Genomic DNA, 25,325 nt, shown 5'->3' on the forward strand with positions numbered 1-25,325 from the left:
GTTTTCTATCAGGAGGCATATCAGACCTGCTTATTTCTCTTTCCATTGTGTTAGCTAAGTTTACCTCAATTCACTTTAGTTTTACCAATTCAAAGGATTTTAGAGAGACAGGATGGTGGATATGAGCTGTACAGACCCAGAATCTGGGTTCAGGTTTTGATTCTTTACGCACTAGTTCTGTCATTTTGGAAAGTCACTTTCCCTTTCAGTGTTAAGTTCCTTATCTGTGCGATGGAGATGATGATGCCTATTTATAGGGTGGTTTAGGAGATTAAAAGAGGTAATATATGGACAACTATTACTGTTTTGTGAATTTTAAAATATCCTAAATCTAAAGGGTAGATTATCTTGATTTGTAAATGAGGAAATTAAAGTTGGGATGGCTAATTTTTTGGCCCATCTGGGGTTATTTTAGGGAAAAAGTAAGTAAATTATTCAATGATGCCGGTAGCTCTCCTTTGTCCCTATCAAATGTGAACAGTTACATTTAGTAATCACTCATAATCTTAATTCAAAAGTGATTTTTGCTGATGCTTCGGATGTTGATGTGTGTTTACATTAACGGGCCCCACTTAATGCTGGAAAATAGGTTCCTTGTTGAACAGACTGTATACCATGGTGCATTTTGTGCTTGTAGTCCACTGAGAAATAATTCTTTTTTTTTCCATAGGGAGCTTACTGTTAATGTTTTTATTTTATAGTGTAATGTTCAAGCCCAGAAATGCCTTATGTGGATCGTCAGAATCGCATTTGTGGTTTTCTAGACATTGAAGAAAATGAAAACAGTGGGAAATTTCTTCGAAGGTACTTCATACTGGATACCAGAGAAGACAGTTTCGTATGGTACATGGATAACCCACAGGTTTGTAAAATCCAGAAGGATTTTAAAAGCATAGAAATTTTTTATTTATTTTAGTATTTAATATACCATACCGCTTTTAGGATTTGTCTTCCTCAATAGTATGTATTTAAATTTATTTCCACTGGCTCTACTCTCCTGCCCTGTACCTCTGATCCCTCCTGTGTTGTTTGAATTTCAGAAAGTGAAACTAAGTTCGTTTGATAAAAATTCATGCCTTTGCATATGTTTTTCCCTCTTTGGTAGAAAAACACTCTCTCTGGTAGAAAATTCTTAACTCATTTAGATTTAAGATTCTGTATCTAGGGATAGAGACTACCTAGTACTCTTGCACACATGTAGTGCTTTCATCTTGTAGAGTCAGCCTTCAGTGTCAGTCATTGTGATGCCATCCCTGAAGTGAAATGCATTTTGATTTTATTGTTGTCTTGCAAATTCTTGGGGTAAATGTCATATTTTAAAAATCAGAATCCCCGTTTTAAGATCTACAAGAGACCTGAGATTAGAGATCATCTGTTGAGTAGTTTTAAACTTTCTCTACCTGTGCAACTCTTTATCTCCAAGTGAAAATTGTTACAAAAGTTAAAAATGGGCCGGGCGCGGTGGCTCACGCCTGTAATCCTAGCACTCTGGGAGGCCGAGGCGGGTGGATCGCTCAAGGTCAGGAGTTCGAGACCAGCCTGAGTGAGACCCCGTCTCTACTAAAAAATAGAAAGACATTATATGGACAACTAAAAATCTATATAGAAAAAATTAGCCGGGCATGGTGGCGCATGCCTGTAGTCCCAGCTACTCGGGAGGCTGAGGCAGTAGGATCGCTTAATCCCAGGAGTCTGAGGTTGCTGTGAGCTAAGCTGACGCCACGGCACTCACTCTAGCCTGGGCAACAAAGTGAGACTCTGTCTCAACAAAAAAAAAAAAAAAAAAAAAAAAAAAAAACAAAAGTTAAAAATGGACATATCTGTTGCAAGGAAATATGCAAAAGCAAGGGATGAATCCCTAGCGAACTTCTAAACTGATTTTGTCTGGTGGGCTTCTTGTTGAAGTGAGGAATGGAAAGTCTAGGGAAGAGCAGGGACTTGTAGGAGGTTCTCTTCTGTTTCACAGAACAGAAACTAGATCTCCTGATAACTACTCCAGTGTCCTTTACTGCTAGCTACTGATTTTAGATTATTCTTTACTGCTGTCTACTGATTTTAGATTAGATAAGAAACATACATGCTAATGTGTGTGTATTTGTTTATATAGAATTTGAGTTGTTAGGGACTTTAGTATTAATTTAACCTCCTTAACATAAGAAACTCATCCATCCCTGGTCTATATTTTAGCTGTTGTTTGAACTACATGTTACTAAAAAATACTATAGTGGGGACAGCTTCAGTTATTTTTTTTTTCTGTGACCCAAAATCTAATTCCTTATCTTCTCCCCATTAATTCTACTTTTGCCCTCTGATTCTCTTGTAAAGTAAATTTTAATCCTTTATGCACAGGTAACCTTTCAAATTCTGGAGGATAATTTGTATGTTAATTCAGTTTATATGATTTGAATGCTGACTTTGTATGATACTTTTTTTTTTTGCTAGGAACTGTCTGTTTTCTATTACTATCCTTATAAAGGTTATTGACATCTTATTTTTCTCCCTTATCTCTGGGTGTAACCAGCTTTGTGGGGTGGTAGCCATCTGGCTATGCAACTATGTGATTATTACCTTTATTTACTTGATGAGAGTCTGTGGGAGAAACAACAGGTCAGCAAAAAGCAAAAGTTCATGTTTACCTTTTTTTTTTTTTAATATAAATCATATTCCTCCCTTTTCTCTTTATCTAGGTCACAATCCCCTGAAAAACCCCATTTCCCAAAGTAGAAACATCATCCTCCTTGACTCCCTCTAATTCCTGTTAACTGGATTCCCATTTCTTCCTGGTTCTCTTCACCCATGTAGGCCATTGCACGGCTCTGCCAATGTTGAACTATTCTCCCTGGTTTGTCTCTTTCTCTTCACAAGGTCTGATTGACTTATATATGGTTTCTCCTGAATTGTACTTAAAATTGTTCTTCTGTTTTCATGCATAATAGAGCCTTCTTATAATTTCTCCTTTTATTGGTTATTTCCAAATTAACAGAGCTAAAAGAAGAAGGTAAGTACAAAACAGGGTATATTTATTACTCTGAATGAAACATGAACTTGGAATTCAGAGGAAGGTTGCAATTATAGCAAGTAGAGGATGTTGAAGTCTTCATGTAGTTGCTAATATTTGAAATTGACCTAGAAGGTTGGATATGATTTTGGCTAAGAGGTGGAGAAGTGGTCAAAGAATAATGGGGCAAAGACATGAGAGCAAGAGAGCCTGTGGTGTACTTGGAGAATACTTTACTTTGGCTATAGCAGGGGGAGTATTTATTAAGGTTTGTGCTCAGCTAGGTCTTTTTCACATGAACTTTGTTAAAGCCAGATCTCTACGTTGTAATTAACGTATTGGTTTTTCTGGACATAGCACAGAATTTTAAATTTTTCAGTTCATTCTTATTAATTTTATCTCTTCTTTTCAACTTAGGAGAATCTTTTAAAGTTTTGATTCTGCCAACCAGTGTATTAGACATTATTACCAACTTGGTGTCACTTTTAAATGTAATAATCAAGACATACCTCTTCATGAAAACTTCAGTAAAATGTTTTGCTAAGATTATTATATTAGGTTGAACCATATGAAATTGTCAATATACATATGGTTCAGTCTAGTCTTATGTCAAGGTGCCATAACATGATTATACTGATCATCATAACCCTGGTAGAGAAAGAAAATTAGTTTGAGTCACCTGTCTTAGGGAGCCACTTCTTCCTATGATCACTGCTTTGTCTGCCACTAACCGTGGCTTTTAAAATTTGTCCTAGTGTATTTCTAGGGATCAGTTTGTGGCTTTCTGTGTTTGGTTGATAATGGTGGAGAATTAAATAATTAAGTAGCTTTATTAGAAAGTGAATTTGAAGAGATTTGAAGAAGTATTTGTCAAAATGAGTTCAGGAACTCATAGATAACTAATGGCTTATTTCCCTTTTCACTTAAATGTCATATTAGTTTATTATTTCTTGTTCATTGTCAGGTAACACCTTTTGAAACGCAGTTTTTTCCAGTTGAACTTGACAGTAATACTAGTCCATAGAAAATGGATGTTTTTAATATTCTTTTTCTCCCAGGTGCTTATGTTTTAAATAGTACTGTGCTACTATTTAATCTGTGACTCTTTACATCATATTTTTGTTTCTTATTTCTCTTCCTTACACAAAGCCTTAAATTTCTCTTCAGCTAGTTAAAATAATAGACTTTTGGAAAACTTAAAAAAAATTATTACCCTTGAATGGGAGCATAAAGGTGTTTGAAAAAATCACTTTGGTAATAATTAGAGGTTCTTAAAGATATTTTCACATTTTCTTTCCTTATCCAAAATTTAAAAAACAAAACACCTCTAAACATAAAATATGTATAAGACTACAACTAACCTTTTAATGTTATACATTAAAGATTATAATTTTATTATATATCCATATTTATTATGTATGATTTATATTTGGAAGTTTATACGTAGTATACAGTTTAAAGCAGAACATAATGCAGTTTTACAGTACATATGAGTGAAAGTTTTAAAAAGATCTGTCCCTGTCAACAATAACCAACCAGTTCATGTTTGGGAATCTTAAGTCTTTGAAATATCTAGGCTTCCGGTAAGCTTATAGAGGTCTGAGAAAGGTACCTCCTAATTATTCATTAGAATAATATACCATACAAAGGTATATTAGTATAAAGTAAGTTAAAAAGTTAATCCTGCTTAATCTCCAGTGGAGGTAATTTTCAAAATCAAGAATGTTTTAATTTTACTTTTGAAATCTTCTGTCAGTAGTTTCATATATTTCATATATTCTTTGTTACTTTTTCCTAGATTCTTTTACCTGGTTTTCCTACCTCCATCATCCTCCTCTGTAGTCTATCCAGTTTATTATATAACAGGATATATTAAAGCAAATTTTGATTACAGGTCTGCTCAGAAGCCTTCTTCATTGATTTCAAATTCTCTAGGTATAAATTCCTTGCTACTTTGTTTTTATTTAGGTCCTCTTTGTTTCGATTTCAGTTCAAGTTCTCAGACCATGGCTCTGTGCTGCAATCCTGTACAGCACTGTATTATATCCCAGCACAGCCACTTACTCCTTCTAGCACAGAGCTTCTGTGTATCCTCAGCTGCTTGCCGTAGTTTATGTTTTCTCTGCCTGGAATATTCTCTGTCCTGTTTTTTGTGTTTCCAAAGTTTTCCTTTAAAATCTAGCTTAAATATTGTTCATTCCTTCAGAGTCTTTCCTCATAGCTTCAGACAGAAATGATTTTCCTTCTTCCTAATTCTTTACCCTTATGTCTTTTATGACACAAGCCACATCTAAAACTTGTTTAGGGAAGAATAAAAGTATTTTCTGTGGAAGTTCCAATATATACATACCTAGAACATGATTTAAAGAGAATTAATAATTTTTTAAGAAAAAAGTATCAATGTAGATTAAATACGATATTAAAAACACTAAACCATTTAAAGGGGGAAAAGCTAATCCATTTTTTCAAGACATATATTTGATAAATGTTAATAGAACAAAGTAATATGTATAGTCTTTTAAAATTTCTTAAAATTATATTTCTTTTATGTCCCTATTTTCCCATTGCTTTCAGGAACAGAATCTCATCTTGTTTATGGATTTTTAAGCTCATGAAAAAGATTATTAGTTTAGCTACAATGATAAAAATAGCCTTTTAGTCCTAGAATGCATTATGATGGAACAGAGTAGAGTTCAGTTTTGTTATCCAGGTTGTCGACTTGATTTCAGATGTAGTAAACACTTGAACTGAAGAAAGTTGATTTGTAAAAATGTGATATTAAAAAAATCTAACTTCTTAATTTTTAGTATATGTGGAACATTATAGTAGAAAATAAATCTGTAATGTTGAGTATTAATTATATATTAATAATTTATTTCCAGAACCTACCTTCTGGATCATCACGTGTTGGAGCCATTAAACTTACCTACATTTCAAAGGTAGTCCTTATACATTGTCTTATTGTGAATTAAAATCCCTCTGAGTGGGAGTATGACTAGAAGTAGCAGTTTCCTTCTTATGCCTTTTAATGGTGGTATTCAGGTTCATATCCTGCTGAAAACAGTACCTGATTACTGTGTTTAGGAAGTTCTTTAAATTGATAAAATTAGGAAGAATATGAATTTACTTACAGGGTGTGGCAAATTGCAAAAGTTAACATTAACTTTTTTGATCAGGTATATGAACATCAGAAAGGGAGAAATCAGTTAACAGGTTCGACCTTGAGAAAGTCTGGAGAATTTTCTAAGTCTGTATTATGTTTATTTAGACGGTTTCCAACTTTTAAATTCCGTTGTATTTGACCTTGTGTTTCTTAATGTTTTATTTTGAGGAAATTGTGGACAATTTTCATGTTAAAAGGATGATTTTTCTACCTTTTCACTTTGTCTTTACTAACTTATATTTCTTGTTTGTAAATTTGTTTTTCTGGTATTTTTGCTGTCCTGTTTATCTTTTATTTTCAAAAACGTAGATTTTTATATTGTTCAGATAGCTTTTTTTCCTTACTTTCTTCTTTTTTTTTGAGACAGAGTCTCACTCTGTCGCCCTGGCTGGAGTACAGTGGCGTCACCACAGCTCGCTGCAACCTCAAACCCCTAGGCTCAAGCAATTCTCCTTCTTTAGCCTTCCGAGTAGCTGGGACTATAGGCATGTGCCAGAACACCCAGCTAATTTTTTCTTTTTTTTTTTGTAGAGACGGGGGTGGGGTGGGGGGGGGTCTCTCTTGCTCAAGCTGTTCTCAAACTCCTGGCTCAAGCAATCCTTCCTCCTTGGCCTCCCAGAGTGCTAGGATTACAGGCTTGAGCTGCAGTGCCTGGCTCTTATTTTATTCCAGTAGTGTTTTGGGAACTGAGCTAGAGACGCTGAGGTGCTAGCCCTGTGGTAATTTTTGTGTTTTACACAAAAGCCGTAAAAGTTTGTTGATGACTTAAAATATGAGATGCAAAAGGTAGCAACACTGTTATTAAGAAATGTGTACCATTATGCATATACTGCGATCTGTTGGCAAAGGTAGATCACTTCAACAGAAGACTAATTTATGAATGTACCTCGGTTTAGAAGACAGATTCTTTTTTTTTTTTTTTTTTTTTGAGACAGAGTCTCGCTCTGTTACCTGGGCTCGAGTGAGTGCCGAGGCGTCAGCCTAGCTCACAGCAATCTCAAACTCCTGGGCTAAAGCAATCCTCCTGCCTCAGCCTCCCGAGTAGCTGGGACTACAGGCATGCGCGCCACCATGCCCGGCTAATTTTTTTCTATATATATTTTTAGTTGGCCAGATAATTTCTTTCTGTTTTTAGTAAAGACGGGGGTCTCACTCTTGCTCAGGCTGGTCTCGAACTCCTGACCTCGAGCGATCCACCCGCCTCGGCCTCCCAGAGTGCTAGGATTATAGGCATGAGCCACCGCGCCCGGCCTGACAGATTCTTTTAATAAATAAAATAGTTTATTATCAATATTACATAGAGCTATTCATTCTCATTGACCAAATAATAAAAAATAATTGGGCTTGGAAAATGAAAACTACATATTTAAAAGGAAACATTTTCTGTTAAAGTCATACTGTGTAAATTTACAAAAGACAAATACTGTTTAAGTATACCTCAAGTGTTTCTGTTAATTCAGACATTTATAAAATGCTACAGGGTAGCGTGCAGCTTAAATTCTACAAAGATTATTAGTATTATTAGGAAGCATAGAATTCCATTGTAAAATAAATTTCAGAGCCCCAGTTTGCTTCATTGCTTGATTACGTGAATAATGTAACATAAATACATTGCCAAGCAGTTTTTACTCTCAGCAGAATGATGCCGGAAGGCCTATTTTATTGGAATAGGCAGTTGAGGGAGATAGTGCCCATTTGCCTATAACTTTTTAATTGTTGCTTGGTCTTTTTTAAAAAATGGGTGTTATTTTTTGAAATAAAGTGTTAATTCGGTACAGCAGGCAGGGTGACTGGCCAGTTGCTTTTCCCACCTCCATTGCTCTCCTTTGAAAATATAACCTCTTTTCTGTACCGTTCTGTTAACTTTTATCTCTGTCCTAAGCTTACCAAAGTTTGAATTGTACAGTTTGTACTCTACTTTAGACATGTCACTTTTTTTCCAGAATTTATTTCTGGAACAAACTTCAGTGTGACTCAGAGCTGTGAATTTGTAGTTTGGATCAGTGAGAAACCCCGGACTTAGAATTCCTTTTGAACGCACAAAACAGATGTTACAATTGTGAGTTCTATCACTGGGCAACAGCATGGCAATGGTCATGAATGGGCTGCCAAGAGCTGCTGTATTTAAAGGGATAGCAGCTACCAGGTGCAGCTTGTTGCTTCACCTTCTGAAATGAACCATGTGCTGCGTTTAATGAAGTGACCCCATTAGCCTGGGCTATTCTCCTGTACAAGAGGGGATCAAGTGCCATTTTGGTTTCCTCATAGCAGATTAATGCTTTAATTAATTAAGATTAAAAATTTAAATGCTTGTATTTTAGGGCTTTAAATATACAATCTCTCCCTTGTCTGCAACCATTTTTGCTTACAAATTGTTTATAGCTAATTTAGAAATATATTATTTGGGAAGAATTCATAGTTTCTATAGAGTATTCATTGAGGATATTTTGAAAATTATGTTAAACTAAAAGTATTTGTATATGAACATAAAGCCTAATGGTTTACTTTCAATTTCTTCTTCACATTTTCTTTGAAGAAAAACCAAATTTGTTTAAAGAAAACATGAAAGTATCATTTGTTACATCTTATAGTTGAGACTCACATCCTATATTTAATTTACTGTTCTTTTTCAGTTGCCTTTAAAGTTTAATTTTAGATCTGTTTGCCAAATGCGTATGACTATTGGGAAATCATACATCTGGAAGTTCACATGGTATTTAAGATTGGTTATAGGAGAAAATGAAGAAGTGAGTAACTTATCTTTATTTTTCTCATTAGGTTAGCGATGCAACTAAGCTAAGGCCAAAGGCTGAGTTCTGTTTTGGTAAGTAGCCATATTTTATGTTAGTTATTTTAAATTAAACTGATATAATTACATCATATTGTAAAAGAAATCACAAAAGACCACACAAAACAAACCTGTGACTTAATGAATTATTCTAAGGAGAATTCCCTTGTAACCACCATACCGATGAGGAAGCAAAACTTTGCCCTTCCACCTCCACCCTTGAAGCCTCTTTCCTGTGGCCCATCCTAGTCACAACCTTCTCCCTCCATCCATATGTAACTGTTATCCTGGTATTTATAATAATCACCTCCAACGAGATTTCAGGTAATTTTTAACTTTCTATTTCATTCTATATTAAATACATAAATAATGAAAAGGATTTGGTCTTCAGCTTGTGGGTAATAGAGAAATTTACAGTTAAGAGGCAGGTGTAGTTGAAGGTATTGGATTAACTTGTTCAGCAAATGCTTAGTGGATGCCTAGTACATGCCAGGCATTGTGCTTGGCACTGGGGCTACGAGATGAACAAGAAGCAGTTGCTGCCCTTAAGGATCTCACAGGCTGGTTGGCTCATGGACAGATACAATCCCAGATAATTATCATTGCATTTGTCACAATCAGTAGATAAAGGGTGTGCAGTCTATTAAAGAAACACAATCAAAGAGCTTCAAATCCTTATTGGGGAGCTCAGGAGTCAGGGGAGCTCAGGAGTCATGGGAGCCACACTAGAGGAGGAGATACTTGAGTTGGTGGCCAGCTAGACTCCCGATCATCCTTCACCACTGGGGAGAAAAGGTGGAGGACCGTGTGGACAGAGGCATGCGGGCAAAAGAGTATGCTGTGTGTGGAACTGACACTCAGTGAAGTTGGAGGGGATGATGAGAAGCTGGAGAATATAAAGGCAGGTGGGAATCAGGCTTCAGTGTGTTGACAAGGGATGTGTTCTATTATTTTGAAAAAGGGAGGAGAGAAAGACAGCATCTAGAAGGAGACATAAGGTGAAGGAGGTTGGTTTGCTTTTTTGTATGAATAGGGAAGTTTTGATGCAGGTAGATTACGAGTAAGTGGCTTTTGAACCACATACACTACTACCATATGTATATGTAAGGTCTTGAGTTAGGATGGTGGCAATGGGAGAAAAAGGAAAATGAAAAACATTAGAAGGAAAAGTGCAGGGACTTGGTGGCTGGATATGTGGGAGTTGAAGGGAAGAGAGAGGTAGCAGGGAAGTTTGCTTTAAGGAAAGAAATGAAGAATCAGGGAGATCTGATTAGATAGGGTGAAATGTTTGCTAAGGAATTTGAAATAGTAGGGGAACTTGCCAATGGAAATCACCTGGTAACAGTACATGAAGACTGGATGGAGCTTGAAGATGAAGAATGGAGAAATTTGGAGTTTTAAAATAGTGGGTGATAGTTGAAGCTGGGAGAATTGATATCCCCTCAGAGAGTATGTTAATGGAAGGGACAAAAATTCGAGGTGGCTAACAGACATCAGAAGGGAATATTTTACATTAAAGTAAAAAAGACACTTTTTGGGGATAGAATTGATATTAAAGATCTTTGCTCTCTTTTGCTTGCAAAAGGAAGGTTTCTTCTGTAGACAGTATGTTAGGAGTTATAATGTATCCAATAAGAAAATATGATATGAGCAGGATGAAATATAGCTGTTCAGGGAATCCTCTGTAATGCTTTTATCACTACTAAGAAACTACCTAAAATGTTACATGTTTATTGCAAATTATAATTTTGATTACTAAATAGGAAAATGCCTCATGGCCTTATGAATGAAAAGCTATTGGGGGCAAGTCAAGTAACAGAGAACTTGGAATTTTAGAACATATAATCCACATACTTTTGACAAATCTTTTTTGGTAAAATCTCAAACTTATACTTAAAAAAATAGTAATGTGTAGTAATAGATTCAACATTCATAGTTATTGGGGATATTTAGAGTGGGTAATTTTCATTGGAATCAGAGATTAAGATTAGTCATTTACTGGTTCTGTCAGTAGTTTATTAGTCCTCTAGTGGGAGTAGAGAAGAGATTCATAAAATGCTGTCTTCAGAGAGAAAGGCACTGGCTTCTAAAATAGAACCACAACTTCCATTCAGAATGACAACATATATCCTCTCAAGTTGCTCCAAAACAGTGAGAACAAGAAACACTCAAACCATCTTTGATGAAGGGAGCAGATATCTGTAACCTTCAGTGTACAGAGATTGAGAGTAGTTGGAGGAATTGTAGGTAACTTAGCAGAATACAGGAACAGGCCAGTGAAAAGCTCACCATTTGTAGACTGCCCCAGCCCGACTCTAGACAGGCTTAGGTATAGGCGGTACACTTTCTGGGGGAAGCAATAGTGAGAAGGGACCAAAAAATAGGAACTTTGTTTCAATGTCCATATAAGAAGCAACCTCTAGTTCCTATCTCCATCTGGCTCAGTCAGGCAGCCACCCTTCCTCTATCCCAGCAGGAAATGGGATGAGTGCAGTCTCCAGAAATAGAATCAGTGAGGCTCCATGCTTGGGACACTAGTTCCAGAGAAGGAAAGGAATGAGGCATGAAACTGAAAATAGGAGGATTAAATGAAAGTCTGCATGGTGAATGCAACCCTTTCCTGCATGCAGCCTGAGCGCACTGGGCAGCCAGGTTTAGGTGGGATAAGACTCTGAATACCCCAGAGAAAAGACCCATAGGTCCTGACATCGGGACATTTTCACCAGAGGAACTTACCATAGTTGACTACTGAGGTCCAACAATCAAAAACCCCCCAACAACTCAAGAGAGCTTCCTCTCAGTCTTTTTAGTAACTTGCTTTTAAATATGAACAGTTAGCCCAGGATTATTGAACATTTGGGGAGAGGGAATTATCAAGTAGGAAAAGGAACATGAGACTAGGCAAAACTCAGAAGGAAAGTCATCTAAAAGTAAAACAAAGGTAAAGACAGATAATAGGAAAGAGATCAGAAAATTAGAAACTCCATCAAGGAAGTTCGACATTTAATAGAGAAAGAGAGGATAGAGAAAACAGAGTGGAGCAAATTGACAAAGGAATGATATGATAGAATGTCTCATAACCACTTAATCTATAACCATATTTGAACCATAACCAGTTGATCCTAGGCTGTGAGGTAATTTTTATTTGTAGTTAAGCTAATGTTTGTGCTTAAAGTTTCATCCATTTGATGGATTCACATATATTATAAAAATTTGAGATAAAATAAAGAAGTACTCAAGTGAAAAGGGTAGTAGGAAGGACATAAGCCCCTGGGGATGCATTTATTATTCAAGATGAAACCCTTGCTAAAAGCATGGCAACTTAGTGGTGTTAAAGTTTTGTGTTTTTATTATTCAAAGTTTTTTTCTTTCATTTCCTGTCTCTTCCCACCCCACCGCCCATATTGCTAATATACCACTTTTCAGTAATTTGCTTTATGTTTTTTTGTAATGCTTCCTTTTTGGAAATCTCCAGATGATGACAATAAGGAAGAATGTCTATTCTATCCCAGACACTGCATTAGTTTCTTTACATCCTTCATCTTCACCTCTTAAGGAAGGGGTGGGTGGCATTCCTGTTTTATGGATGAGGAAGATGGGTCTCAGAGAGATTGAATGATGTTTATAAGATGATATTGCTTGTAAGTCCATAAGCTAGTCAGGTCTGAGTGATGCCAGGCTCTGATTTTTTTTCTACATCATATCACCATGCTCCTCTTGCTATGAAATAATTCTTAAGGAATATGAACATTTATTCAAACTGCAAGGTATACTAAGAGTCTTTTTAGGGATATATTTGCTTCTTGGACCTTATATAAATAATTACTCATTCAAAACTACATGTATTAAGCATTTACTTTGTACCATATGTAGTGTATTAATAAGTGCTTAGATTTTCAAACTCTTCAGATGGTCTGGGAAGATGCCCAAAATAACATTGAAGGGAAGAAGTCATTACGGGGAGAGCTCCGCTTTAGCCTAAGCTGGAAAAAGATTATAAAAGGAGGACTTAGTGATTGCTAGAAATTAAAAACAGAAGTTTTCTATTGACATATATAATGTCCTAGTGAGTTAGTAATTTATCTTAATATATATTTGTGGCATTTATAAATGCCATAGAAAGATATAAAAGATACAAAAGAACAGATTTACAGTGTATTAAATTTCTTTAAGTTTCCAGACTAGTTTTGTAGCACTTTGTAAGATATGCTTTGACTTCCTTTCTAAAGCTGTCATCTCAATTCAAGGAAGCTCTGGTTTAGAGTGTCTTGGTCTCAGTCCCAATTTCAAAATCTTGTGTGTTTGAGAAATAACTTTTTTCCTTGAGGGTTTTCGTTTCCCTCTTCTCTTAGTCATGCTCAGCTGGGTGCCAGTATATCATGTAAAATGGTAGGGACTCCTGGAAGTTATTTTTGTATTTGAACAATTGAAACAGTGTAATTGTTCAGATACCTTAGCTCCTAGAATAATATTTGTGTTTTTAAAAATAAACGCATATGATGTATAACAAATAGCTTTAACTTAAGAGTTGATGATGGTAGCTTGTAGACAATTGTATATGCAGTTGTGCTTTGTTTGATACAAATAGATAGTCCCTAAAGGGAAATGTATAAATTAAATTGCCTAAAAAGTTCCAAATGTATTATGCTTTTAAATACAAAGAAATTCATAGGGGCTGGAAAAATAAATCTTAAGTTATGGAGATTTTTCTAAATATGAAATCTAGAGGCATTTAAGGAAAAGATGGGTAGAATATTTCTGTTTGATCAAAGATAACCATGAACAGAGTGAAAAGACAAAAGTGACAGACTGGAAAAAGTACTTTTAATAAAACAAAAAGGATTTATAGACACTCCTATAAATAAAAAATATATGAACAACTCAGGAAAAGTATGGGTAAGGAAAATAAAATTTACAAAACAAATACAGATAGCTTATAAACATACAAAACTAATTTGTCTCAGTAATCAAAGAAACTCATATTAAATAAGTTATAATCATTCACCAGTTAGGTTGTTAAAGAGCACTGTATCAGTCAGAGTCTGGTCAGGAAAATGCCACACTAGGTATTTCAAACCCAAGAGATTTGTTGCCAGAAATTGGTTATCTATATGTTGGAAGGCTGAAAGAGCACAAAGGGAATACTGAAGTAACCCAGAAATGAGAAACTGCATGAAGCAACTACCACTCCTGAGGCGAGAGAGACAAAAGGGAAGAAGACCTAGGGCTGCGGAGGAGAAGCCACTGGGAGGCTAGTTATTAGCATCTGAGGGTGCTCTGCTAGGCTGGGGTAGGGAGCAGAAGGCCCTGGAACAGTAGTAGCTCATTGTATGCTGCTGTTGGAGGGAGATTAGCAAGAACAGGAATCAGCAAGAGGGTTTCCTCTCCCATCCCCCACTCCCACCTTGCAGTCAGTCCCTCCATTGGCCCAACACCACCCCTGCTGGGGTCTAGGAAGTATTGTTTGCAGACTCCCAGCCCCAGTATCACAGAGGCTTTGAAAACTAGAAACTAGAGATATCCACAGGTACTAATAACCAGTATTGGTGAGGGGTATTAGATGAAAATACACCTTTGCATATGCTGTCAGTAAGTGTGTAAATAGATTCAATCTTCTGGGAAGACAATTTGCTAACACCTATAAGTATTTTAAATGTGAATTGTCTTTGACCCAACAATTTCTTGACAGTCTGTGACAAGAAATTTATCCCATAGAGATGCTAGCCCAAGTATGGAGAAATATATGGATATGATGTTTCATTGTGATATTTTATGTAATTTCAAAAACTGGAAATAGCCTAAGTATCCATCATTAGAGGATTGACTAAATATATTGTGGTATATCCATTTAATGAAAAACATGACCGTAAAAAAATAAGAGTTTTACCTATGTTATTGGGTGATAAAAGCAGTATTATGTGTGGTCTGACATATTTTATGAAATCCAAGAGAGTCACAATGTCGAACCTAATGAGGTTTCTCAGCTACTGCAAACATAAATTTAGAGGTAACATGTACAATATTTCCTGTGTTTATTTTTTTTCTCTCAACAGTTATGAATGCAGGAATGAGGAAATACTTCCTACAAGCCAATGATCAGCAGGACCTCGTAGAATGGGTAAATGTGCTGAACAAAGCTATAAAAATTACAGTAAGTATTTGTATATTTTTGAAAAATTGTCAACTTCTGGAAGTAATCTTTATATTTTGAAAATACACCTACTGAATATCCCTAACTTACCAATAAGTTTCATACTCAAGCTTTGTTTAAAAGCCAGGTATTCAGTGAATACATTTTCTTGTACATGGTGACTGTTAGCCCTTTAATCAACCCCTGAATGCCTTTTTAACCTGTTACATACCTAATAAGGATATATAGGTTAGTGTAGATCTTAACCACTGCTTTTAATAATGTTTCTAGGGGAAAACGAACTTAGTATGTAGAGTTCTACCTCGAGGATGTATTTTTTTTTTTTTCTTCCAGACTAGTATGAGACTTCCTGCCACCTGCCTAGGTAATAGGAATGGGCACACCTGTCTTCTAAGCCATGACTGGGACTGGTGTCAGACAGGGCAGGAGTTGAAGATATGAGCAGGCTAAGGGGAGGTAAAGGCTAGACATGAGGTACAGGGACAGGTATTGGGTCTGAAGAGTTGTGCAGCCAGACTGTCCTGCCCGTCTGCCCTTGGGGATTCTGTCTCAGGCTCTGAACTTCTTTCCTCACCCGATTTTCCCCCTTGAGTCCCAGGGGTTGGTACCTTTGCCCTCTTTTCCACTGCTCCAACTTCTTGCTTCCAACCTGGGCTTCTTTTCTTTTTGGTTTTCTGATGAACATTAATATTTATTGATTATTTACACTGTGCCAGGTCTTAGACTGAAAGTTTTATTCAAGTTATCTGGAAAAGTAAGGCTTAGAAGGATTGAGTGACTTTTACAGTTTTCATAGCTGGTAAGTTATGGAGCTGGGGGCCCAGCCCAGTCCAGTTTGTGGGCTTTGGATCCAGAAATCTGAAGCGCTCTACCTTACTGCTTCCTGAACAAAGAGGCTTCTCCTTATTCTTTTGTTCCTAAAGCAAAAAACAAACTTTACTAAGAGAGTTTACTACTGATGATGGTGAACAAGGGGACAGGTTCTGTTCCAATTGTACCTTGCCTCACCCTTTTCCCCTTACACACTTGTAGAGAAACGCAAAGTAGGCCCCCTGGAAAGGGTGGGGAAGGAGTTCCTGTGTGAGGTTTATGTCAACTGAAGTGTGTTTTTACTGAGGTGCAGTTAGTTACTGACCCTAAATGACTTGTTCTTAAAGAACGTGTGCCCTGAAAGTCAGCATATGTTAGTTACTTGTTAGTTTCCATCTAAAAATGAATGATTCCATATTTATATCAGAGCACAATAAAGAGTTAACATAGCGAAAGCTGTTCTCAGAGTTAAGTCAAATTTTTTGTCTTGTGCTAGAACAGCTTGTTACCACATGACAGAAAACGCCTACGCACTGCATCTGATCTGTACGTGAAGCAGAAGTTATTTTAGGTTTCTGCAGTTTCAGGAAAGCAATTTTTTGAAGTGATTCAGACATACATATTTTTAAAAGGTTTTAGCTGATTGTTTTTAGGTTTTTTAGTAAATATTACCTACTTGGAAAATTTCTTTAGAAAGGCAGTATTTAGTAACTTTACTGACTTAATTCATTTTTTACAATTTGTAGTGATAAGCAGACAGCACTGGTTTCTTAGTGCTTTAAGAGAGAAAGTGAATGGTCTCAGTTTTGGGGGCTTCACTATAGATTTATTGAATTGGAATTTCTGGGTATGAAGCCTTGGAATTGTATGTTTTTAATAATGTTCCTGGGTGATACCTTTTTGCACACTAAAGTATGAGAAACCACACTGCTTTGGAATCACACTAATAAATGGTGGCGTCTTTGAATACATTGTGAATGGTGTCTTCTGTAGTTCTGCCAATACCGTTAACAGGGATTAGCTGTGTGACAGGAAAATTATTTTTGTACTAGTACTTCTGTGATTGTCAGTAGTATTTGTCACGTTTCTGAAAGATTTCAAGATCTCCAAATGCCCCTTAATTCACTGGAGAGAGACTAAATTATGTTGAACATCATAATTGATGCTGAAAGTATTTTGTTACATTTTATGCACAGCCTTAAAATTTATAATTCAAATACAGACTACATGCTTAACAGTCTATAGATAGAAATAATAATTAGTCGAGTACCTTATTCCCTGATTAGGCCACATAAGAAAAGCTAAAATAGATGTTCAACATTAGTGATATCTCTGATTTTTGATTCTGCTTTAATGAGGTATTAATATACAAGACTCTGCTGTTATCATAAGAATTGTCTGTTTATATCTGTGAGTGTTTTATCACTAGTACAAGTATTGGAACTCCTTCTTTATTATTTATTTATTTATTTATTTTGAGACCAGAGTCTCACTGTCACCCTGGGTAGAGTGCAGTGGTGTCATCATAGCTTACTGCAACCTCAAATTCCTGGGCTCATGGGATTCCTCCTGCCTCAGCTTCTGAAGTAGCTGGAACTATAGGCATGTGCCACCTCGCCTGGCTAATTTTTCTATTTTTAGTGGAGACAGGGTCTCACTCTTATTCAGGGTGGTCTAGAACTCCTGACTTCAGGTGATCCTCCTGCCTCAGCCTCATAGAGTGCTAGGATTACAGGCATGAGACGCCACCCTCGGTCTCCTTTAAATTTCTAATGAGAAATTTTATTTTATTTTGAACATTTTGATTTTTGACTTATGTTAAGAATTTATTATTCTTTTTTCCTGCTGAGTTTGGATTCATCATTGAGTTAGTCTTTCAACATTCATTGAGTCCTTACTACGTTTGTGGTAGTAGACTTTGTCTTGAAGCCAGGAAATATTGAATATACCATGATCTCTGTCCTCAGGACCTTGGTAAGAATGGAGGAAAGGGAGAATTAACAGCAACAAGCTGTAAGCCAATGTTGAGTGCTCTGATAAACAGAGTATAGAGTGTAGTCCTTGAATTTGAAGTGTTATATAAACTTGACTAGAATGTTGTACAACCAGGATCTAAACCCATGTTGCCTAATGCCTCTGAGCCTCTGTTTTCTTACCTCTCAGATAGGAGTACTGCCCCTATGCATAGGGTTGATAGGAAGAGTAAATGAGAAACTGTATGAAATAGTACCTTCCTATGTAAGCACTCAGGGAGTGATGGCTGTCTTTATAAAGGATTACTCTAACAGGAAAATTAGTGGGAGAACTTACAGGAGTACATACAAACACACTGTAAATAATTTTTATATAGATTTGTCAGTTATATATAAGTGGATGATTAATTAGAAATTCTGTGATAAAAGAGGCTCATATATATAATGCTGGTTGCAAAATGATTCATTTTATTTACTATTTTAGGTACCAAAGCAGTCAGACTCACAGCCTAATTCTGAAAACCTAAGTCGCCAGGGTGATTGTGGAAAGAAGCAAGTGTCTTACAGAACTGATATTGTTGGAGGTGTACCCATCATTACTCCAACTCAGGTAGTAGATTACTTCTTCTATCGTGTGAGGGTCTATCATTGTATGTTGATTTTTGTATTGTTATCAAAACTAAAACAATACATCTTTACTGAATTAATGTACTGAATTATTACAAAAATTTTATTTTTGTTTATTTCAAAAGTATATGTTTATTATGAAAAATATGGAAATCACAGATAACACAAGGTTTTTCATGTTTTCTCTGAGCCTTTCTTTTGTGTACTTTCCCCCTCAGAAATGAAGATATGAATTATATATTAGACTTTGTAAACAGATTTTTTTTTACTTACATCATGAACATTTTCCAAGTCATCAGAAGTTCTTCTATATCATTTATAAGGACTGCATAGTATAATAGTTCTTCCATGGATTTACCATAATTTACAAGTCCTCTCTTGTTGGACAAAGAGAGTTTTTTTTTTTCTTTTATAGATAATGCTAGGATGAACATTCTTGTAGCTTAAACCTTAGAGACATAAATGATATTTTTTAAAGAATAAATTACTAGAAATAAAATTGCTGAGTCATAGAGTTTGCAAATATGTATACTTTTTTAAACCTGTGTTTGTCTACAACCTGGCCTGTGTGAGCTAAACAGAGTACTGGAATTTTTCTTAATTCTATCCCCAAATTACTGATATGCTAAATTAAGTCTTCATTTGGGTATTAGGAAAAATGTAAATTGATAAACAATTTTTGATGAAGTTAAAACTTTTGTGTGAACTTAAATTTCTTGTGTTGCTATTGAAGGAATGAGTTTGTAGTGCAAATTAAATTACTAGTAGTTGAGAGAACAAGAATTTTAAAGTAATTAATCTATATCTCGAATCTTGGCATTTTCTTTACCTGTGTGTCTTTTAAACTTAAAAGAATTTAACACTTTATAAATCTTTTAAATCAAATTATATTACACACCACATTTTCCAGTCTTTTGCCAGGGGAGGGTGATTAATAGAAAGAGAAATCTTACAACATTAATTAATTAACCATTGACTACTTTCTTTATGCTCCACAAAGGGATTATTAATGAACAAAAATCCTTGCTCTAGTGGGAGCTTACATTTTTCACCAAAGTTGGATAAAAAGTAAGCTAGGATTTATATGTGTTTTTACGTTTTCCAAAAGTAATGATTTTAACCAACTAAATTTCTGGTTATTATTTATCTATATTAAGCTTCTTTCACTTGTATTATGACTTGTGTTGACATAAGGGACAAGACTATAGGTATATATTTGAATTAAGATATTGTTGTAGTTTGTATATGTGGCTGTTTAAATTTTGTATAGAATTAAGATTTTGTTGCATTTTAATTTTGGTATAGATTTTTTGATGGATTCTAGGATTCTGTGACCAGGTGCCATTAAAAAGATCCCAAAGAATTTTGTTGCTTTATTTTTTGTAATATAGTTTTTAAAAATTATAAAGTAATATTTACTTATAAAAGCATTTAGATGATAAGATAATAAAAAATGTTAAATAAATCTCATTTGCATGATAAATTTATTCAGTAAATATTGGGTAAACAGTGACTTAAGTGCTGGAATTACAAAGTTAAGTAATAATTAACGTTGATCTGTCTAAACATAGAACAGGTTGAAAATTCTTCAAGATATGCGTGACTCTTAAAAGACTTAAATTTTCTCTTGAAATTTAGATATTCTTGAAAATACACTTTGGACTTACTTGTGGGATTCTAGATTATCAGATGTTATAAATAAACAGGAAACCAATGCTTTGAGGAACATGAAAATCTGAGTAGAGTTAGTTTTTTTAAAAATATTGTACTTACACGTAAAACGTAAAACTACAACACTTTTAGATTAGGAGCATAGGAGAAAGTCTTTAGGATCTAGGACTAGGCAAAGAGTTTTTAGACTTGACATCAAAAGCATGGTCCATAAAGGCAGGAATTGATAAATTGGGCCTCATCAAAATTAATAATGTTTGCTCTGTGAAAGACCCTGTTAAGAAGATGGAAAAAAAGCTACAAAACTGGGAAAAAAATAATTTGCAAGCCACATATCCAACAAAGGACTTGTGTCTAGAACGTATAACAAAACACTCAGGGCCGGGCGCGGTGGCTCACGCCTGTAATCCTAGCACTCTGGGAGGCCGAGGTGGGCGGATCATTTGAGCTCAGGAGTTCGAGACCAGCCTGAGCAAGAGCGAGACCCCATCTCTACTAAAAATAGAAAGAAATTATATGGACAGCTAAAAATATATATAGAAAAAATTAGCCGGGCATGGTGGTGCATGCCTGTAGTCCCAGCTACTCGGGAGGCTGAGGCAGGAGGATCCCTTGAGCTCAGGAGTTTGAGGTTGCTGTGAGCTAGGCTGACGCCACGGCACTCACTCTAGCCTGGGAAACAGAGTGAGACTCTGTCTCAAAAAACAAAAACAAAAACAAAAACAAAAACAAAACACTCAGGATCAAACAGTAAAAAACCCAAGAAATCCAATTAGAAAATGGGCAAAAATCGTTAACAGGTATTTCACCAAAAGGTAAAAGATATACAGATGACAAATAAGCACATGAAAAGATGTTCACTGTCATTAGCCAGTAGGGAAATGCAAATTCAGATCATAATGAGATATCACTGTACACCTGTCAGAACAGCTGAAATAAGAATTAGTGACAACACAAATGATGACAAGGATGAGGAGAAACTGTATCTCTCATACATTGCTGATGGGAATGTAAAATAGTACAGCCACCCTGAAAAACAGTTTGGCAGTTTGTTTGTTTTTTTTTTAATAAAAGTAAACTTGTAATTACTATAACCCAGCATTTGCACTCCTAATCATTTATCCTAGAGAAATGGAGAATTACGTTCATGCAAAAACCTGTACATGAGTGTTCATAGCAGCTTTATTCCTAATAGCCAAAAACTGTCAACAACTCAAATGTCCTTTAATGGGTAAATAGTTAAACAACTGTTAGTCCATCCCTACCATGGTTACAGCAATGAAAAGGAATGAACTATAAGTACAAGGAACAACCTGGATGAATCTCCAGAGACTTATGCTGAGTGAAAAGAGGCAATCTCATAAGATTACCCCACTATATGTTTCCATTTATATTATATTCTCAAAAAGTCAAAATTACAGAGGTGGGAACAAATTAGTGGTTGCCAAGGGATTAGGGATAGGAGTTCTAAAGGGGTAGCACAAGGGAGCCTTGTAGTGGTGACCAATTCAGTATCTTGAATGTGGTGGTTACACACATCTCCACATGTGATAAAATGGCATAGAACTGTGTGGACACACATAGACAAGTAAGTGCACGTAAAACTGGTGAAATCTGAATAAGGTGTGTGGGATGTACCAATGTCAGTTGTTGGTTTTCATAATGTGCTCTGGTTATTTAGTTTCCCTTTTGTGGGAAACTGGTTAAAAGGTACATATGACCTCCTGTACATTTTTCAGGGCAACTTCCTGTGAATCTATGTAATTATTTCAAAATAAAAAGTTAGGCATCCCCCACGCCCCAAAAAAAAGCATTGTGGCAGGACTTTTACAGAACAAGAGAAGTGAAAATCTATGTTTTAATCAATCAATGATGGGAAAGTTAAGACAAAGTATCTCAGATTAATTAGAAAACTCTTCACTTCAAAATCTGTGTTCCTATCTGAACAAAGATTAGATTTTAAGATTTTCTACTAGGATAACAACATGAAATAAAAGTATGCTTTGAAGGTAAACAAGCAAGAAAAGAATTTATTTATTTTGCTTCATTTTAGAAAGAAGAAGTAAACGAATGTGGTGAAAATATTGACAGAAATAATTTGAAACGGTCACAAAGCCATCTTCCTTACTTTACTCCTAAACCACCTCCAGATAGTGCAGTTATCAAAGCTGGATATTGTGTGAAACAAGGAGCAGTGGTGAGTAGCTTATATGTCAAATAATGTCAAATTATGTCAAATAATGTCAATTATTTGACATATGCAGCAGAATATGTCAAATAATGAAAAATGAGTATATTCTAGCATACTCTCAAATTAAACAGATAAATTGTTTGCTTTATTTTATGAAATGCCAAAAGTGAGAGACCAGCATGTGAGAAAAGGAGCCAGGAGATAAAATAGGAGTATTCTAAGGATAACTCAATGCTATTATTTCCTTGGTCTGCAGGCAGCCAGAAAAGTTAATGCCTGTTACTACTGGCCTTCAGTTTAAATGAGCTTCCCTAACTGTTGAAATTTATTCGAGAAAGTTTTTCTATTGATTCCCACCCTTCCTCATAAGTGAGTCAGGGAAGGAGAGCTCTAAAGAGGTCAAGGGCCAGGGGTGAGAGGAGGAGTGGGATTTGGAAGGATCCTTTCCTTGATCTGGGGTTGGGCTGACCTCGTGGGAAGCTCTGTGACTTCGGGCTACCTACTTAACCTCTCAGGCTCTCAGTTTCTTTTTAAAGGAAAATCATATTATAAAACTTACTGTCCAGGGGTTGGTTTTGTTTTGTTTTGTTTTGTTTTTTAAAGACATAACTAAGAGGTGTAGCCCTTCATACAGCACCTGGTGATAGTAAGAGCTATTACATGTTAGCCCAGATATTCCCACACAATCAGCTCCATGGTAAGAAATTTCTGCAAGAGCAAGTAAATTTACCAGTATTTCTAATTTAAGGCATTCTTTCTGTGTGAACTAAATCTTTAGAATTTCAGAGAAAATAAATTTGAAGTTTAAAAATAAAAAAAAATGCCTGTGAGTAAAGAAGTGCTTTAAACTCTATTGGCTGTTCTGTTTGACTTCTCTTCACTTACCAACAACTCTAATTCCCTTAGGTCAGTGAGGGAAAGTTCTTTTAGCCCTGTCTGACCTTTTAGGCTAAGGGAAATGAAGGCAGTGAAGGCTGGGAGTTTCTTACCTTAGGATGTCTGCAGGGAGTGTCAGAATTCTCATCTAGCTATGATCCTCAATTGTGTGTTAATTAGGGCTTTTAAGGAGTCAGTCTTCTTAAAAGTTTTCTTGGGTCCAAAATGTTAATCTCTTAGAGATGCCGAAGTGCTTTCACAAAAACTGCATTACATTTACAAAAAATTTGTACAAAATAGGTACTGCTTTACTATTATGTATAAAGTACTTGTAGAAGAATTCATGTATTTTACAGATGGAGAAACTTAATGTGGTTTATTAACATTTCCATTGCTTGCTCTTTGGGGGAGTGGGAAGGAAGGAAAGTGCATTTTCAAAAAACTGTTAGAGCATTAAAAATATGCAGTCATATCATAAAAATCATATAATGAAAACTGAAAGCCAGCCACTAAAACTTGAATTAGGAGTTCAAGGCCTGGGTAGCAAACGAGGGATGGGGTTTCATTTTATCTCTTCACTAAGGGAGGTAGTGAGATTTTTCAATGCTTGACATTTCTGATTGTGGGTTCATGTATCAGAATAATTCAGTGGTGATTAACATTTGACATCGTTAGAAACAGAAGTCTTATGTTTGTGTTCATCTCTGGTAGATGAAAAACTGGAAGAGAAGATATTTTCAGTTGGATGAAAACACAATAGGCTACTTCAAATCAGAACTGGTAAGTTGCTGTGTCATCCATGTTGCCTTAAAAATGTTTAAGAAGTGTTACATTGTAGTGATTATATATAATTTTTTGTACTATTCTCTGTTTTTAGGATAATTCTAGTTTTGAGAGGTACACACAGTTTATTTTGTTGTGACGCTTTTGGTTAATGATATTTTTCTTAAATACATCTTAAATAAAAAGATCATATCTTCAAAGCGGCATTACACCTTGAAAGATGTAAAAATATCAGACACCCCCACCCCCCACCCCGGTCTATCATTTTAGAGGAGCTGGTGGGTATTTTCAATAGAATTAAGTCTCTAGAAGTCAACACTTAACACTCTGTATTTCTACCTTCTCTGGACATTTTCTTTTCCTATTTCAGATTGATTTAAGATCACATAAGATGTTTTTGTCCTATCTGAGGGTAGAATCAAAAATTGAAATTTCCTTTTTCCCTTGTTTGAGTAGCATCCTTGTTTAAAATATTGTCAGGTGACCCGAGTCCTGTAATATATTGTTGGATAAATTGAATGCAATTCTGTACTTCAGACATCTATCCTGCCTCTTGTATGGAACCTTTGAGAGGGGAACCATATGCTATATTGGAATGAAAGCACCAGAACAGCATTGTCCACTGGAACATTCTGCATGATGGGAATGTTTCCTGTCTGCGTTAATACCAGTACATGTGGCTGCTGAGTGCTGGAAATGTGGCTAATATGACTGAGGAGCTGACTTTATTTCATTTTAAAACTAAAACTGATTTTATTTCATTTTCATTGATTTAAATGTACATAGTTACACATAGCTAGTGGCTACTATATTGGAGATTGGAGTACTGGAGAAAAGGAAGGGAATATTTTAAGATTTACTTCAGGTGTCAGCTCTACTGGGAAGCTTTTAGACCCTGGGTTAAGTGTCTTCTCTTTATGTGCCCATGGTACCCTATGCATCCTTCTGTCATAGGACTTCCCACTGTGTTTTGTAATCACATGCATGCTTGTTTTTGCCACTAAATTAAATGAGCTTCTTGAGGGTAAAGACTCTCTTGTACCCTTTTATGAACACAGGACCTGGTACTTGATAGATAGTAAGTGTTTTTGAATGAATGAAAAATGGCGTAGCATAGCAAGCATAGCTATTTTGACAGGGGGGCCTTTCTCAGACTTAAGAGCCTCAACTGGAAGCTGTAGTTTCTTGGTTCAAAAAGTACTAGGCTTAGTGTCTCAGAAGGCTATGTTTATACTTAGTTAGCAGGTTGACTAATTGGTTTTAATTAATGCCAATACTCTTGGGAAGAGTCATT

The 25,325-nt window shown here is 35.7% G+C and overlaps 1 protein-coding gene across 3 annotated transcripts in view; it reads left to right on the forward strand.

Moving 5' to 3' along the window:
- PLEKHA1 (pleckstrin homology domain containing A1) overlaps positions 1 to 25,325 on the forward strand; it is a 53,160-nt gene that overhangs the window by 16,581 nt on the left and 11,254 nt on the right. For 2 of the 3 annotated variants that reach the window (XM_069460158.1, XM_069460160.1), the window contains exons 2-8: positions 702 to 862; positions 5,881 to 5,937; positions 8,940 to 8,985; positions 15,003 to 15,100; positions 18,368 to 18,493; positions 22,235 to 22,378; positions 23,960 to 24,028. In XM_069460158.1, the coding sequence (XP_069316259.1) occupies positions 722 to 862; positions 5,881 to 5,937; positions 8,940 to 8,985; positions 15,003 to 15,100; positions 18,368 to 18,493; positions 22,235 to 22,378; positions 23,960 to 24,028 (681 nt within the window). In that variant the 5' untranslated portion in view covers positions 702 to 721. Of the gene's footprint in view, positions 1 to 701; positions 863 to 5,880; positions 5,938 to 8,939; positions 8,986 to 15,002; positions 15,101 to 18,367; positions 18,494 to 22,234; positions 22,379 to 23,959; positions 24,029 to 25,325 lie in introns of those variants that run through there. The other variant, XM_069460161.1, reaches the window with a different exon arrangement.

This window comes from Eulemur rufifrons, chromosome 28 (assembly GCF_041146395.1).
Source record: "Eulemur rufifrons isolate Redbay chromosome 28, OSU_ERuf_1, whole genome shotgun sequence".
In the NCBI taxonomy this organism is placed as follows: domain Eukaryota; kingdom Metazoa; phylum Chordata; class Mammalia; order Primates; family Lemuridae; genus Eulemur; species Eulemur rufifrons.